Below are 16,241 nucleotides of genomic sequence, written 5' to 3'. Positions count from 1 at the left end.
AAAACAAAAGCAGCATATGGAATAAACACACTTAGAAAAGAAAAAAGGGGGATTCGGGGGGGGGGGGATCAACATTCCAATCAAGCCTAGAAACCCATTGAGCCAACATGCTTTAGACACACCAACAGTAATGAAACTAAGTGGGAGATACCAGGGTAGCAGCCCCAGCTGCTCATTTGTGAGGGTGTACAACAATAATAGCCACCACCACAGATGGGAGTTGCAGCTACACCGCTGCACAACAGCATCTGTTGTTAATGGCATTCACATAAGTCATGAAACTAGTATTACCTCTGGCCATTTGAGACTCTCCAGCCAGGTGCCCATGTATAACTGGACTGCAGCCATTCCAAGGGCATTAAGCCTAGCTCAGGCACAAGGCCAGAGCAAAGCTCAGTCACATTTTTGGATCCATAACAAGATACCAGAAAAAAAAATCATAAAATTTGGTGAATTTTCATTAGCATCTTTCCATTTCCCTGGTAATGCACATTCATCAGCAGCTTCATGTTGTGTCAAGTCACCAAACACATAAACAAGGGGTGGTGCTGAAGCTGAAGAACAAGACTAGGACTCAAACAAGTTGGGCTCTACTCCCTGCTCTGTCAGACTTCCTGTTTGACAACAGACCAACCTCGTGCTCAATATCTAGCTTTTCTCTCTTGCCATACAACTGAGAAGCAAAAAAGGAAGAGGAAGTTCCTAGAAGGTCTGCTTTAAATACGCATCTTCAGAATTGATTTTAAAAAATGACCGTACGACAAAATTTCTCTTACATGTTAAGTGTTGTTCAGCTGAAACCATCCATAGCTGCTTTGTTTTCCACCCCTAGTATGTGGAAGCACAGTTAAATATAGCATAGTTGAACTCTACAGTCAAAGCAGTATAATACGAGTGCCATTATTAACTGAAACATAATACACATTTCAAGAGATGGATTCTTAATATTTTGGGTGTTTTTTCTAACAATTGTGTTACCTTTTAGATTAAGAAGAGGTACAATAGTAGAGTCACTGAGACATTGCTATGGCTGTAGAGACATGACCTCAAGAGCTGTTCTGCATTTGTGTCAAGGGGCTGCCTCAATCTCTGAGGCTACATACAAGTACCTGGTCATTCAAAGATGTCTGGATGTCAAGCCATCCACATCACTGTGCAGGAACTGACTGACACACCTTAAGCACACAAGCCCTATGGTCTGCTAGGTTTAGGGAGATCTCTGAACTTCTCTTAGTTCAAAAGAGCCCAAAACTTATTTTCAGTACTTCTCAACCACCCCCACTCTTCTAAAAACAGATTCAAACTGGGGAGCCAAACTGGCAAAATATTCTTCTAAATTGTACTATAAGCTTATACTACTGTCACCAACCCTCTACAAGATATTGCAACTTGTGCTGTGTTACAACAGTTGCTCTATAACAGTGACTGGCAAAGATTTTTCAGGGCAGGCTGGAATGGTCCAGCTTGGGTCCAAGGTAGGCCTGCACCAGGACCCAGATGCTGCCGCCACTTACCACTGCTACCACTTCTTCCCATAACCTGGCTGCAGCACAGCATGGACAAAGCTCCCTGCCAGCCAGCTGCCCGCCTGGCCAAATTTTGCCAAGGCCCCATGCAGCCAAATGCCACCAAAGCACAGCTCTGTGGACTGGATTCAACTGCCAGCCCCTGCTCTACATGGCTTCCAAGGTGCTCTTCTGATGCTCCAAGTGTTAGGCTCTCATTGTCAACAGCTCCCTGTTATAAACTGTCAAATTATGACAAAGTAAGAGAGGATTGCTTTACTTCCAGCAAATGAAAGTTACAATGACCCTAGCACTAGCTCTTCAACAGATACTATTAAAAAGAAAAAACCTCAACAGGATATCTCCAAACTTCAAGGATTGAGCTAGTAGAAGGTTATAAAGCTTATTCTCCTGTAGGTTGAGACTGATAGTCACTCTTGCAAGATCTCCTGCTCTTGCATATCCATCCCCTTCTTTCTTGTTTTTTGAAGGCCATTGGGATCCTCCCTGCCAGCAACAGGTTGCTTCCCTGCCTACTTTCAGGCCCAAGCTGTCTGTTGCTCAGCTTTTTTTCCATATAGCCAGCTCAAAAGCCATTCATATGGCTCCCCACCCGCATGCCTTATTTACCCTGACCTGAGCAGGTGGTACTTCCTTACTTACATTCACTGCAATATAAAGAACCTACTATTGGCTAGGTGACTGTCATGCTGCTCAGCAAGGTGTTATAAAGATGCCAGCAATAGGCCAGCTGAGTCATTACCATGTTGTTAGAATCCTTCACCTTCACCCACCCAACTATTCTGTGGTCATGGGATCCATTGTAAGGATCCAGATAAAAATAACCTCTTATTACATGGCTCCAAACTCTTCCCCTTGCTAACTCTTCGTAATTTAGATGAACAGTTCTAATTAAGTTGTGTTAATGTTACAGTGAAAACAATTAATTCATCGTTATTTTCTAAATAATCAGCCCTGTGATTCATACAAGTATTAAGATAAGTGGAACTACCCCACATTTTTCCAAAACAAATGACATTAGGGCATAGACTTCAAGTGACTAAATTTTCCCAACTGTTTTGCAAGGCTGCAGTAAACTAGATGATATCTGAGCACATACTTTTTCTCTCACCAATATGGTTGGTTAATAATCATCAAAAAAAATCTTTAATCAGTGCACCCCTAATTTAAATTTTTCTTGTCCTACAGTTTATGCTAAGAAGAAACAAAAGCTGATACCTAAATGCTAGCCATGCTTTTATTCATCAAAATCTCCCAAATTTCTCAAAAAAGGAAAAGGTGTAATTCACTTAATTGAGCAATTTCCATTCATCCTCCACCATACCACTGTATAGCCACTCACCTTTATATTAATTAGAAGCTTAATAATGGAAAAGTGTCAACTTTAAATAATTTGATTTGAGAGTCACATCCTGTAGCATTTAAATTATTCTGTTAGGCAAAGGTGGCCTGCAGTGCAGCTTTTTACTTTGCAAAAGCATGTCACCCATGCCAAATCTGTTTCGTTTTCCTCAATGGGGAATTAGATTCACTTAAGTGACAGAAGATATAAAGTTCAGGGATACTGATAACCTGAAGTGCCCACTGCATTCAATTTGGATCACGGGTCTTTTGGATCACGGGTCTTTTTGTAAACAATGCCCAACAGTTTGAGAAGGTACTCTCACCTTTATGTTCCAACTTTGGTCTCAGAAGGCAAAATCAAAAAAAACCTTTTCACTGCTGTCACCTATACATATTTCAGGATCCATAGAAATTAATTTAATCTTTCTATAGCACCGGTCAGTTTTTCAGGCTGCAGCAGAATGACCGAGCTCAGGTCACAGGCAGGTGGGCAGATGCTAGGATCTAGCCACCACATTGCTGCATCTCCCCACAGCAACAAAGGGGAAGTGCCTATCACCCCAACTTTTCCACACCGTGGCATAAGAGAACCTCCTGCTGTTGAAGCCCCATGTCCAAAGGCTGAATTTAATGGCTCTCTGGCCTGGATCCAGCCTGTGAGCTATAGGTTCCCAACCCCTGTTTTATCAAACTAAGGAACTGTTGGTCTAAAACAGTGGTGCTCAATTTATCTGGCCTTGCAGACGAGATGAATTGCGTGGAGCTGGCCTGTAGGTGGGTTCTGGCACGCTGGCTGCAGACCGACCCCACATGCTCCAGAGTGACCGAGCACACAGAGCCATGTCATCTGGCCCTTAGGGTTCTTGATGCATCTGGAAATTTGGCAGTGGGAGAGCACAGGCAACGTTAACTGCCATGGCTGCCTGAGCTGCAGCTCTTACTGCTGCCACAGCTCCCCTGATTCCAGGTTTCTGAACCTGTAGGGAACACCATGGGCCAAATGACACGACTCCATGGGCTGTAGGTTGAGCATCATGGATCTAACATACTTAACAGAGCTTGTACCATGATGACAAACAAAATGCATTACGCTTACTCCAAATAATGGTGCTCCTGAGCTTCTACACTGAGTTTTTGGATGCATCTAGTTACTTTCACACTCCCATATCTGAGGCCAGCCCACACACCTTCATAGCAAAAGGCATGGGAAAAAGCCTGAAGACCCTTTACAGATGTTTTTGGCTAGTTCTATACAGTATCAGAGGAACTGCAACAGGGCAGAACCATTGTGCAGAAACATCCTGTGCAAGGTACCTCTACTGTGGCTCTGTGTCCCTTGTAACACTTATTCATCTAGGTCAGGGGTTTTCAACCTTTTTGGGTCATTGTACCCTCAGCAGCTCATCAAGAAGGCAGGAGTCCCCCAGCAGCCACACAAGTGGGGGCAGAGGGGGTCCCCAGTGGCTGATCAGCAAGAGTGACAGTGGCACGGCAGTGGCGAAAGTGCCAGCGGTGTGGTACCTGCTGTTCAGTACTCCCTGAACCCATCAGAACCACCCTCAGGGGTACAACGTACCCCCAGTTGAAAACACCTGATCTAGGTAGTGAAGCACCAATGGAGCTTAATTACCAGGGACAACAGCTGTCTTAGCGACCTCATTAAAAAGGTGGGTCCCAGAGAAAGGGGTGCACAGATTTGGTAATAAAGTACCAGGCTGTATTTATCCTTTCCAAGGAACCCTTAGAGGACTAAAAATGGGACAACACTGTCACTCTCTGATCAAGATAGTGGTGTGATCTGTCCTTTCTTTGCTAACATGACTTTGATTCCTTAGTCCATCAGCTAGTGAAAAGAACCAGATTCTACATTATAGCCTGCAGAATGTGTTGCAACATTCAATTTACAGATGCCACTTACTGCACACAAACATTTTGGAAGAAACAAGCATCATTCTCAGGCCCCATCTACATGTTATAGTTACAGTGTGATTAATGAGTTAATTGTGCCTTAAGTGATCACTAGGCCACATGTTCAGTCAATTAATTGCATCATAAAAAGAGGAATAAGCTACAAAGTGATTCCACAAAATGTAATATCTCTGCAGCTGCCTCCTACCACATTATTAATTGAATGTGTGGCTGAGAGCCACATCAGCTCATTGGAGCTCCCAGCTGACAAGGTCCCCAGTTATGGGCGGGGGAGGGGGCCATGTAGCCCCATGGTTGGGAGACTACAGCTGTTGTGATCTCCCAGCTGCAGGGCACCCCATACACCACCACACCTGGGAGATCTTAACAGTGAGGGTCTCCCAGCCACAGAGGACCCCTTGAGGACCTCTGTGCCTAGCAGTCCAGGTCAACTGGTGGAACTTCCAGCCCAGGTGACCTTGCTTCTTGCCAGTGCAGGGGAAGCCCAGGATCAGGCTTTCCCTGCACTGGCAATAAGGAACAATGGGATCTAATGCACATTCCACACAATACTGCCTGCTGTGAGATTGTGTGGATCACGCATTAGATCCCTTCATGCCTTTACCTGCATGTGAAGAGGGACCCCCAACGGTAAAGGTTCTAAATTTTCTTTTCCCCAAGCAGCTTCCCCTTTCCTCAGTAGAATGAAGCATCCAAACCATGCAAAGAATGTACCTTGTAAAAGCTTACATCTTCTTATCAAAGGAACAAGTCTATCATTCCTAATTTAACTCACTCTACAAATGCAGTATAAAGACATTTCTCAAGATGTAGGCACATACCTAACACAAACTTAGCTCAGAAATACAAGAAATGGCTGCAACAAGGTTAACAGCTTTGCTGCTTTTGCAATTTCTTCCACATTGCTACCTTCTAATTCCTTCTTGCTCTGCAAAATACCATTTTTTAAAATTCTGATTCTATACACAAAGGCACTCTTTTGACTTTCACCAAAACAGTTTGTCTTTGAGCATTCATAGAACCAATACATTTAAGTGTACACATTAATCTTATTTGGCACTATGTGCTTTCTACCCAAAGCTACTATTGTAGTAGATATCTTTTTGTGATGAGTTAATAAACAAAATCAGCCCTAAAGCACAAGTGAACTACCACTAGTTAGGAAAAAAGGGCCTGAACTTAGAACAGCTTAATTGCTAATTCTTACTAAAATGAACACCCACAGAGTCCAACTCTTTGATGAGTATAAACACAGCATTTACCCTAATAAAATAACTACCTGCAATAACACTTGGTAAGTTCAATATGTTGCAAGTCCTTTAAACTGACCCCACAGCATTCTCTTTTCTTTTTTCCTCCGATTTTCAAAAGTCCTGATCAAGTAAGTACTCACATAGCTATTATTATGGCTATTATACAGTTAAATGAACAAAATAAAATATTTTAGACAAAACAATTACAATGAATCAAGAAGGCATGCTAATGGATAAAATCAGTATATTCAAATTTAATTTTTCATTCATTGCCAGCATTTCCTGGTCAATTTGCTTAATGGATTTTCACTCTCCTCAGACTTTTCTTGGGTGACAATTTTTTTTTTTTTTTTAAAACAAACACATTATCTTTTCTTGTTGTTTCCATTTTAAATGATTTTTTCTTGTAATGACTGAGGTGGCCTTGAAAGATGCTTTCTTGATTTCTATGGAACAGGTCATTTCCTAGAGTGTGCAGAGTGTCTTCTCGCCTTAATACAATTTAAAGCAATGCTCGTTTGAAAAAGGTACAATGAAGGAAGGAAATGGGGGACTTTTGGCGATATCAATGGTAATTATTTCAAGCCTTGGCAGCAACTTTATCAAATAGAAGCAGTTTCATTATAAGGTTCACTGGTAGTCATCTAGATAAAGCCTAGATAGGAAAAAATGCCAATGTTTGGATAATTGTGTTACTACTGCTCTTACAATGGATTCCATTAAATACCACAAGAGGATCAATGCTTTTTACTATCTCTAGATATTTTGTTTCAAGAAAATTACAACAATAAATAAGACCTTCAAATTAAGATAACAATAACATTCACCAAATTATGGACAAAGACATGCAGATATAACATGTGTGTGGGTATGTGCTTTAGGATAGTCTGTATATATGTACGTATGTGTTCATGCATACGAGTGAATGCCAACTTAAAATACATAAAGAGGGAAACTCATAGCATTGAGTACAACAGACACACGTCAGTACACATTTTGTGGTATGTTGAAAGGAAAAATGATGGGGGCCTGGTTGAAGCATCTTCAGAATTTATAATTGTTAACAAAGCCTGCTACATGTAGTCATTCTAATAATCAGTAAATCTGTGCAGGATTGTTTGTGAAATGTTGTATAGACTGGGAGTTGGATACACTTCTGACAATCTGTCATACTTTTTCCTGGTTTTCTTTTGATACAACTCATCTGCATATTTACTTTATCTCTAGTGTCCACAGGTATCACAAATAACCACTTGATTATGCTGTCTGCAAGGTGGTTCTTTATTTCCCAATTTATCAACACAATCATATAATGAAACAACTTATACTTCTAGGTACTGTCCACTTACACTTGTGTGGTGGATTGTAAGCAGTTGACTCCAGAAAGTTCCAGTTTTTTCTACTACTCAAGGAAAGAGTCATGAGCCATAAAAGGGCCTCTTAGCATGATCACATTCTGAACACCTGCAAAGTCTGGCATCCCATTCTGGCATCTGGCATGGAAGGAATTTAATTTGCGGGTGGAATGTGGAAGTGTACAATCACTTTTATTCCCTTGATTTGACCTATTTTTAATGTCTATTTTTAATGTCCAGGAAAGCATTCTTTCAATATTGTAGTAACCCCAAATCCTCCTTAGGTGTGAAGATAAATTAGTTTTAAAGCAAAGTGTCCTTGCTACAGAATACTAGAACATTAGAAATGATATGGAATAGGAAGCCCTAAAAATCTGTGTGATAAAAACAAACAAACCAAACAACTCTCCAAAGAGGACCATTACTTTTGTCACAGATATTATGACAGTTGCCAATCATAAAATGCACTTCTGTTTCATACAAAATAGGCAATAATTGGCTAGAAAGTAGTCTGGCAGAAAAGAATTTGGGAGCTACAGTGAACCACAAATGGAATGAGGTAACAATGGGATGATGCTGTTGCAAAAAAGAATAGGTATACACCAATTCAGTATTCATGAGATGCATGTAAACTGGGCAGATAATAATCAAGTATTTTTAAAAATAAAAAAGTGTTTTTAAAACTTATGTTGGAAAAGTTTTAATTATGACAACCTGTACTAAGACCTATATTTGCATTAACTGATTAAACCATTAAAATTAAATAAAAATATTTCAGAATGCTATTTCAGTTCAGAATAATATTTCAGAAGGCTTAAAGTCAAGCTTTGAAATTGGGGAAGTCGCTGTGCGGGCACCTCAATTCACAGTTTGCTGAAGAGATAAAGCAGCAATTGAGAGCTGGAAATTGTCTGGAAGTTCAGGAAAAGTATTTTCCCATTAAAATGTGTTATTAAACTGAAAACAAACAACTATTTAATTTAAAGGGGAAGTTGAAGAAGGAAGACTTTTTCCTCTTCCATCCTATGAATAAAAATTGTGTGCAAGGCTGAGATGTACTACTTCTAAAATCTTAAAGGACACAGTAACCAGATGCAGCTAGTTTTATCTACTGATTATAGGCAATACATACTTTGTTTAATAAATCAATGAAACAGCTTTAGATGAAAACTGTTTTGAGAAATTTCTATTTTTATGAATCTATCATACTTTGGTTTATTTAAAATTAGTCAGATAATGCTAAACTACTAGTTTTATTTTACTTGGGAGTCCAATTTCCATCCAAAACCAGCTTGGCAAAAATGACTAATAAAATATTAATCAACAAAATATTAAGCAGTATCAGTCACTATTTTCTCACATTATAACATATAAAAGTACTACTGTGAATAAATGTATGTTAAAACTACATACTTGCTCAGGTACATATATACAGGCAGTCCTCAGACTTACTCCAGAATTGGTTCCTGAAAATAGTGTCTTAAGTCATAATGTTGCAACTCGGAACTGATTTTACCATAGGATACAATGTTATAAATGGGGGATTGGTTCCTGAACCAAGGCCCGATGCCCTATTTTCACTGAAAATAACCCAGAATTTTGTACTCAATTATTGATGATAAGTAATATAGCTACATTAATGTGTTTATATCGTTAATAGCAATCACATCGATTTGGATGGACTTCTTTGAGGTGACTTTACTGGACTTTTTGAAGGGCTCTTGGTTGGACTTTTTGAAGGGTTCTTGGCTGGAGTCTTCTCAGGAGTCTTGGCTGCAGGTTTTTCTGCAGTCTTGTCTGCTTTCTTAAAAAGAGAATGTCCAAGGAAGTTTGGACAGATGTTCTACAGGGAGATGGGCAACACAGTGAACTTGTTCACTGGCATGGCATTGCGGTGATCAAGCATTGTAAAGTTGAAACTGACATCAGAAAGTTGAAACAGGGTGTCAATATATAAATGTTGCAAGTGCAAACTGTTGTAATTTGAAACATTGTAAGTCGAGGACTGCCTGTAGTGTATCATCCCGATTAGCAAAATGCAGTACTAAATTTAACATATTTTGTTGCAAATCAACAGATCTAATTGGTTACCAACTATGGAGTACAAATGTTTATTTAGGAAAATAACTAAAAAGAAGGGAAAATTAAAATCAAGATTAGAAGTTTAAATCAAAGTTTCTTGTTTGCTTATTTAAAGCACCTCTATCATTTAAGTCACTTTAAATCAATATGCCTTGTATGCAAGGTAAGAGAGCTACATATTCTGCTCTGTTTACACAGGTAAAGGCTTCATCTTAAGTCTTATGTCCCAATTTATGCACCGCAAAAGCAAGAGGTGGACAAATTACAGATAACTCAGAGGAAACTAAAAGGAATGTTAAGAGGTTTAGAAAAAGTGACCTGCAGGGAAAGGCTGAAGCAATTTGGTTTAATACAGAAAACGGAAGACTGAGGAGTGATGTGATAACAATCATCAAATATATAAGCTGTTGGTCAACTGTTCTTCGAGTCCATCATGGTTAGGACAAGTAGTAACTGGCTTTATTTGCAGCAACAGAGGTGTAAGCTAGATAAATGTTCTAATTATGAGGATAGTAAGCATTGGAACAGGTTATCTAGAGATGCTATGGAATCCCTGGTATACATGTTTTTTTAAGAACAGGCTCAAAAAACATCTGTCAGGGATAGTCTACTATAAAGTCCATCCAAGTTCAGAATGGGAAGGATTAAATGACTTCCTGAGATCCTTTCCCACCCTGTGTGCATTATTTTACCCAAGTCTTAATGCATTCACTATTTCTTGTAGACACTTATTTCCAGGAGTCATATGAATATGGGAGCATTTCAGATTTCACTAGGGAATAAAAAGTTCCTAGCCTTGGTACTTGCAGGCAAAAGTTTCAAACTATAACTCAAGGTCACATGAGAGACTCAAGAACCCAAGGGAAATAAAATACCTGAAATGTATTTTTTAAACATTTCATGACTTTGAGCCATTATCATGACTCCTTGGGTCTGATTAATAATTTTAAATGTCTAAGAGTTATGAATACTCAAAACATTTCTCATGGTTTTGTCTTTATTTTTGTTACTATTAGAGCACTTCAGGCTCCAAACAATGGAGAGATTAGCTGTAAAGTTCCTCTTTAGAAATAAAAAGTTAAAAATTTTTTGAACTTGGTATTTGTAGCAAGCCGTGAGGAACATCTCTGTTTACTACTTCTACTGACAGGGAAGGGACAAGAAATGCTAATCAAAATGCCTCCATCATCTCCCTTCCTAAAAACTGTAAGTTATCTGTCAGAATTCAAAGTACCAATTTATTCTCAAAAACAACCTTTTTCTATGTTTATATTGTCTAATGTCCCTTAACTCCCAGATCTATAATTTACCTACTTCTCAATGTAGTTTTTAGTAGTTGTTACATAGGTATGCACTCATTTGTCTTCTGATATCTGAAATTGTAATCACTTGATATTCTAAAACCTCAATTACAAAAATGTATGATTGACTACTTTATTTCAGTTAAGTTGCCAAAGGGCATTTATGAAGACCGGAAGAAAGATGCATTTTGTGAATCTACACAAAAACCTTTTACATAGTTTGTTTTTTTACACAATGTGTAAAAGACAGTATGATTAATAGTTTTATTCACAGTATATTAATTTCTGTTGTTATGTAAAATAAAAAAAAATAAAGATCAAGAACAAGACATATTTTTAGGGATCCTACTTTCAGAATATTCACTGCAGCTCCAAAGAGTAAATCCACTACGAAATTAACATTTACTATGCCCCTTAATTGAAGTAACTTAGAAAATACAAGTAACATTTCATTTACACTGTGTTTTCATTATTAACTGCAAATTTAACCAGTGAATAAACTGTACATTTAATTTTCCATTGTGTCAACCACAAAGCCTGTGAATCTATGGGCATAAAATTAAGACCACATCTGATACTTTGCAGGGTTGACTTTCAATGGTAGCAAGTGTGCATTAGTCTCTCAAAATTCATGAACAAAAACAACACGCAAACAAACAAGTAAAAGAGATGACAGAATACAAGTATTTTTTAGTCAACTCCCAAACTAGTTAAAATATGTTCTCTTCAGAATTTTGTTTAAATAAATGCACAAAAAAACCTGGAATCAGATAAATGCTTAAACTGGAGACTGGGTTGTTAGCTTCTACTGCACCTGAGCTTTTGCCTTAAATCTCATTCTTCACAGAAACTGTCATAAATACATTAAATAATTTAAGTTCTATTAAGAGTGTTTTTATTCCTCAACTTGTAGTGTATTGTTCAAATTTTTTTTGTGTACGGGAAGTTCATGTGAAATACTAATGGATTAAAAAAAAGCAAAGGACTACATGTGAAGTGAGAAATGTCAGCACACTAAAGACTACTTACAGTAAAATTTCTTGCAGGATATAAGAACTCATTTCCTTTAGCCCTTCTTTAAACAGCTGAAAGAGACCTGAGGAAATGAGTCAAAATCCTGGAAGATCTGTGTTATGCTAAAAGGAAAAAGAAAAAACAATATCTGTAAAATAATGTGTGTATGTATGCAGAAAAAGATAATATGCAGTGTTTGATCTCTCCAATGGCATTTTATCTTCAGGGGTACAGAGAGAAAGACAAGCTCAAAAGCTGTCTTATCTTCAGGGGTTGAGAGAAAGACAGCTCAAAAGTCACTTAACCTTGAGTAATTATTGTTTCTCTTCACAGAACCAATATCATAATAGATTGGCTGTCATGTACTGTATATAGATATATATGTTGTTGTAACTCTTTGATGCCTTGTAGTTCTCATTTCTTCCAGAATCTGCTACTCTGTACCTTGAGGATTCCTCAGATTTTTAATGAAAATTCAGGGAAGAAAGAAACTTTCTTTCAAAATATATAAATATTATATTTTGTATTTAGTTAAAACAGTGCTTTAAAACTTTTTTAATTACCCTACATTTGCGAAGAAACATAACAAACAATTCACAGTATATATACACAATGGAATATTAAGATTGTAGAGGCAACATTAGAGAGAAACGCTACCAATTCAGGAGAGTTAAAATGAAAAAAAGTCATTGGACTAAGATATTATCCCTATGATTTATTCCAACTACTACTTACTATTTACTGTTTAGCCATGGTGGACTCTCAATCTTTTTGGCTCAGTTTCTCTATATATATCCTCTTTATAGGGTGAGGCAAGATTGTACAATTTATAAACTAGAAAAAATACTGTTTTCACAATACATCTATTAAGTTACAGAAGTAACACTTTTTTAAAAATATGCTGAATCTTCATATAACAGGACAATACTACCGTTGGATTAATAGACACGTTTACATGAAAAGGTCTCTGATTTCAATGAAAAGTATTTAAATTAGATGGAAATATGAATCTTCCTTTCAAATGCACCACTTCTTTTCTTAGTGCACACAGCACTAAAATCCTACAGATGAATCAAACTTGGGCACAGAGCAATCTCTCAGTGACAATGGTAGGAAAAGACTAAAGTAATGGACAGTTATGGATACTTCTAATCTGCTTTTGGCAGTGACCGTGAATAACATTTAAGTGCAAGAGAGTCACACCTAATCTCCACTGCTTTGGGAGAAGATAGAAACCACAAACAAAAGAGCCAGAAGATAGAGGCTGACAAAACAAACTCAGAAATGGGGGGAGGGCATTCAAATAGTTTGAAGGGCTGAACCAATGACATAAGGACAGCATATCTGAAGGTCTCTTGCACCCTAGACCGGCAGGTACTGGATTCTGCAGACAAACTCCCTTCTCTCTGGGGAGGGGGAATTCCTCATCTTACTCTCCAGTTGATGGGGGGGGAGGGGAAGTACTGATGGGCTCTGAAAAGAACAGAGTTCAGTCCTCCTTGGTTGGGGGGTGAATGTAGTTGGAGGCTTCTGAGAGTGCACCAGGGGTGTAGGGAGGGAGGTAGAAGATGAGAGGACACCTCACAAAAAAGAGCAAGCTACAAAATGGAGGAAGAGAAAAAGGTGACAGCATAGTGAGATGCAAGGGACAAGGTGTAAATGGCTTAATTTGACAAGAGAAACTGTATTATAGTTCATGATACCTATTCATTCTTTAATTGCAACAGAGGGAGAGGCATTAAGGAAACAAATGCCTGACCTACTTACATTATGTAAATGTGTATATGACTATATACACTAATGTAAATGTGTATATGACTATATGGAAATAATTATACTTTTGCCCAAAGATGCATCTTTTCTACAGAGAGACTTGCACACTACACTGTTCATTTCTCATTGGTATGAGCAAATCCATCTAAGGTTACCATTCAACTGAGTGCAAGTACTTTCTATGCCAGAGCCTGGATCTGGTGATCTTTAGGGCATGTCACAAGACAGACCTGTTTTCCCAGGCTTTTCCTGAGGAAGGGGAGGGTTAACTGGAAGACAGGAGACAACCAATAGACTGCATAAGGGGCTGGGACAAGACATGGCATCTGGAGTAAGAGATCTTGAGGGAAGTTAAGCATAGCTGCCTTTTATATACCTTGTAAAAAAAACTGAGGGAGTAAAATCTTGTGAGATAGTTGTTTGTTCATTGTTGTAGCTCCTTTGACCTATTGCTTAATTTGTTCAGGGAACACAGTGCAACTCTGAGGTTTTATATATGCAAATGTGTTTTATCCATCTTTTAACTGAAAGTATATATCACAGACTATCATGAAATAAAATGGGAGTCCATGTTTATGAATCCATTCTTGCCCCATCTCTCATCCCACAATAAAATGCTTGCAAACATACAAAACCAACCATTGCAACTACCAGAGTTATTTTATTAGGTTTATTTATATATGAAACCTGTGGCTAAAAATTCTATTGCACTTCCCCTGTTCCTGAAATACAAAGTTATTTGCAAAACTCTGCTCCAAGGGATTGAGAGTAAGTGCCACCACCTTTCATTTTACATCACCTTGCATTGCTTTCCTTCATCTTTATATGCATCTAAAAGAATAGCAGTACAAGTATTTTTAAGGAATTACGTTACCATTTTTGGTGCAAACAGTGGGCCAAATTCATTTCCAGGTGGGTGTAATTCCTCAAATATTAATGCCTGGCTCTCATAATACTGCAATGCACCTTGACACCTATAAGTGAAAAGGGCTAAAAAAGTTTTGACTAGGTGACCCTCTAGGGAACTGTAGATGACCCTTTCACCCTCATCTTCAAATGATTATTTTTCTTTTATAGGTGGAGAAACTGAGAATGAAAGCAACTTGCTGCAAAAATCATGCAGCAGGCTATTGCTGGTACGGAGAAAATAAAAGTCTGTATCGTTACAATTATACCAGAGACAAAACTGGTCCACTAACACCTCCTGTTCTCTTCCTTCACTAAGGAATTTGAGGAGGGAAAGGTGAATGTGTCAGCCCAGCTATCAACATTACAGGTGCAAAGGTGCTATTAGTGGCTTGGGCTGACTTTTTGTCATCGTCTGACCTCCTATGCAATCAACAGATAAAGACTGCAGTGATATCATGCTAAAGCTGTTAAGAGACTGATTCTGCAACCTTTCTTCATGCCCTACGGACACTTCCTTCACGAGCTGTCTCAGTTACATCTGCAGGACTGTTCAGAGGAATGCAGAGCTCAAAGCCAATACATACATATATGTACAAATAAAAGTCCAACTAAATTAAACAGCCCGTCAGGCCAGCAGGAGTAAAGCACAACCATTTCTACAGCCAACAGGTTCACACAAGAGAGTGATGGGACTTAGCATCACATGACTCAGACAACTCAGCCTGAACAACCAGGGACCATTTAGAGTTGGGTCAACTTGCGGACAGCCTTCGAGGGGCCTCTGAAGCCAAGCTCCTAGCACGCATCTGGCCCCAGAGCAAAATGCCTTTGTTACTCCCCAAGTGCAACAGCTTCAGGCCCACGGCCATTCCCGACCCACCCACCCACAGAAAAGATGGCAATGCCGCGGTGACGGTGAGCTGACCCAGTTTGGGAACCCCCCCAGGCAAGCACAGCAGCTGTCCCTTGGGGCCCTTCTTGGCTGCACTCGCAGCTGGGCTAAAAAAACCCTAAGAATAAGGACAACTCCTTTAAAAACCAGCAGCGTGGGGCACGTCCACCAGAAAAGACCAGCTCCCCAGCGGTGTCTCTCTGTCACCAAGCCTGCAAGCTCCTAGTGTGGGGACACACTGCGGCGAACCAGCACAAGTGACAGCCAAGACCTGGCTAGGGACGGTCCTGCCTCAGCCAGGGGAGTGCACTAGATGACCTCTGCGGGCCCTCCCAGCCCTTGTGGCCCCGGGAAGGAGCAGAGCCACCCTGAGGGGATATTTCCCCCCTGCCGGGGCGGCAGGGACACCTGATCTCCTTGTTCCCAGGGCTATCGCTTACTGGACAAGGGCGTTTTGTGCCCACGAGCCGCGCGGGGAGCGGCACAACAATCTCCCGCCCCCAACCAAGGCTGGTCCCGAGGAGCCCCCGACCGGCTGGCTCTTGCCCCCGGGCCGGGCGGGGCGAGGACCCCGAGGCGAGGACCCCGGGGCTCCCTCCCCGGGCTGGGAGCGCGGAAAGTTGCGGAGCGCCCGCTCCTGCCTCCTTCCCGCACGCCCCACGCGGAGGCTCCCGAGAGCGCAGCCAAGCCGGCGAGCCGGCACCCGGCGTGAGGGTCGCACCTGTTGGAAAGCGCAGCAGGAGCACCAGCACCACCGGCAGCAGCAGCCGAGCGAGCCCCGGGGCAGGGAGCGCGCCCTCCATGCTGCCGTCCTGCGCGCAGCCTCGCCGCGGGTCCCCGCACGCACAGGCGCCTCCGCGGGC

The 16,241-nt window shown here is 40.3% G+C and overlaps 1 protein-coding gene across 2 annotated transcripts in view; it reads right to left on the bottom strand.

The window, feature by feature from the left end:
• Positions 1 to 16,235, bottom strand: part of KIT (KIT proto-oncogene receptor tyrosine kinase) — a 79,183-nt gene extending 62,948 nt beyond the window's left edge. For both annotated transcript variants that reach the window (XM_019553391.1, XM_019553392.1), the window contains exon 1: positions 16,100 to 16,235. In XM_019553391.1, the coding sequence (XP_019408936.1) occupies positions 16,100 to 16,181 (82 nt within the window). In that variant the 5' untranslated portion in view covers positions 16,182 to 16,235. The remainder of the gene's footprint in view (positions 1 to 16,099) is intronic.
• Positions 16,236 to 16,241: the final 6 nt, after the last annotated feature.

The sequence above is a fragment of the Crocodylus porosus genome, unplaced genomic scaffold (assembly GCF_001723895.1).
Source record: "Crocodylus porosus isolate Cpor-Errol unplaced genomic scaffold, CroPor_comp1, whole genome shotgun sequence".
Classification (NCBI taxonomy): Eukaryota; Metazoa; Chordata; order Crocodylia; family Crocodylidae; genus Crocodylus; species Crocodylus porosus.
The sequence above is the reverse complement of the archived record's forward strand: the minus strand, read 5'-3'. Positions and strand labels throughout refer to the sequence as shown.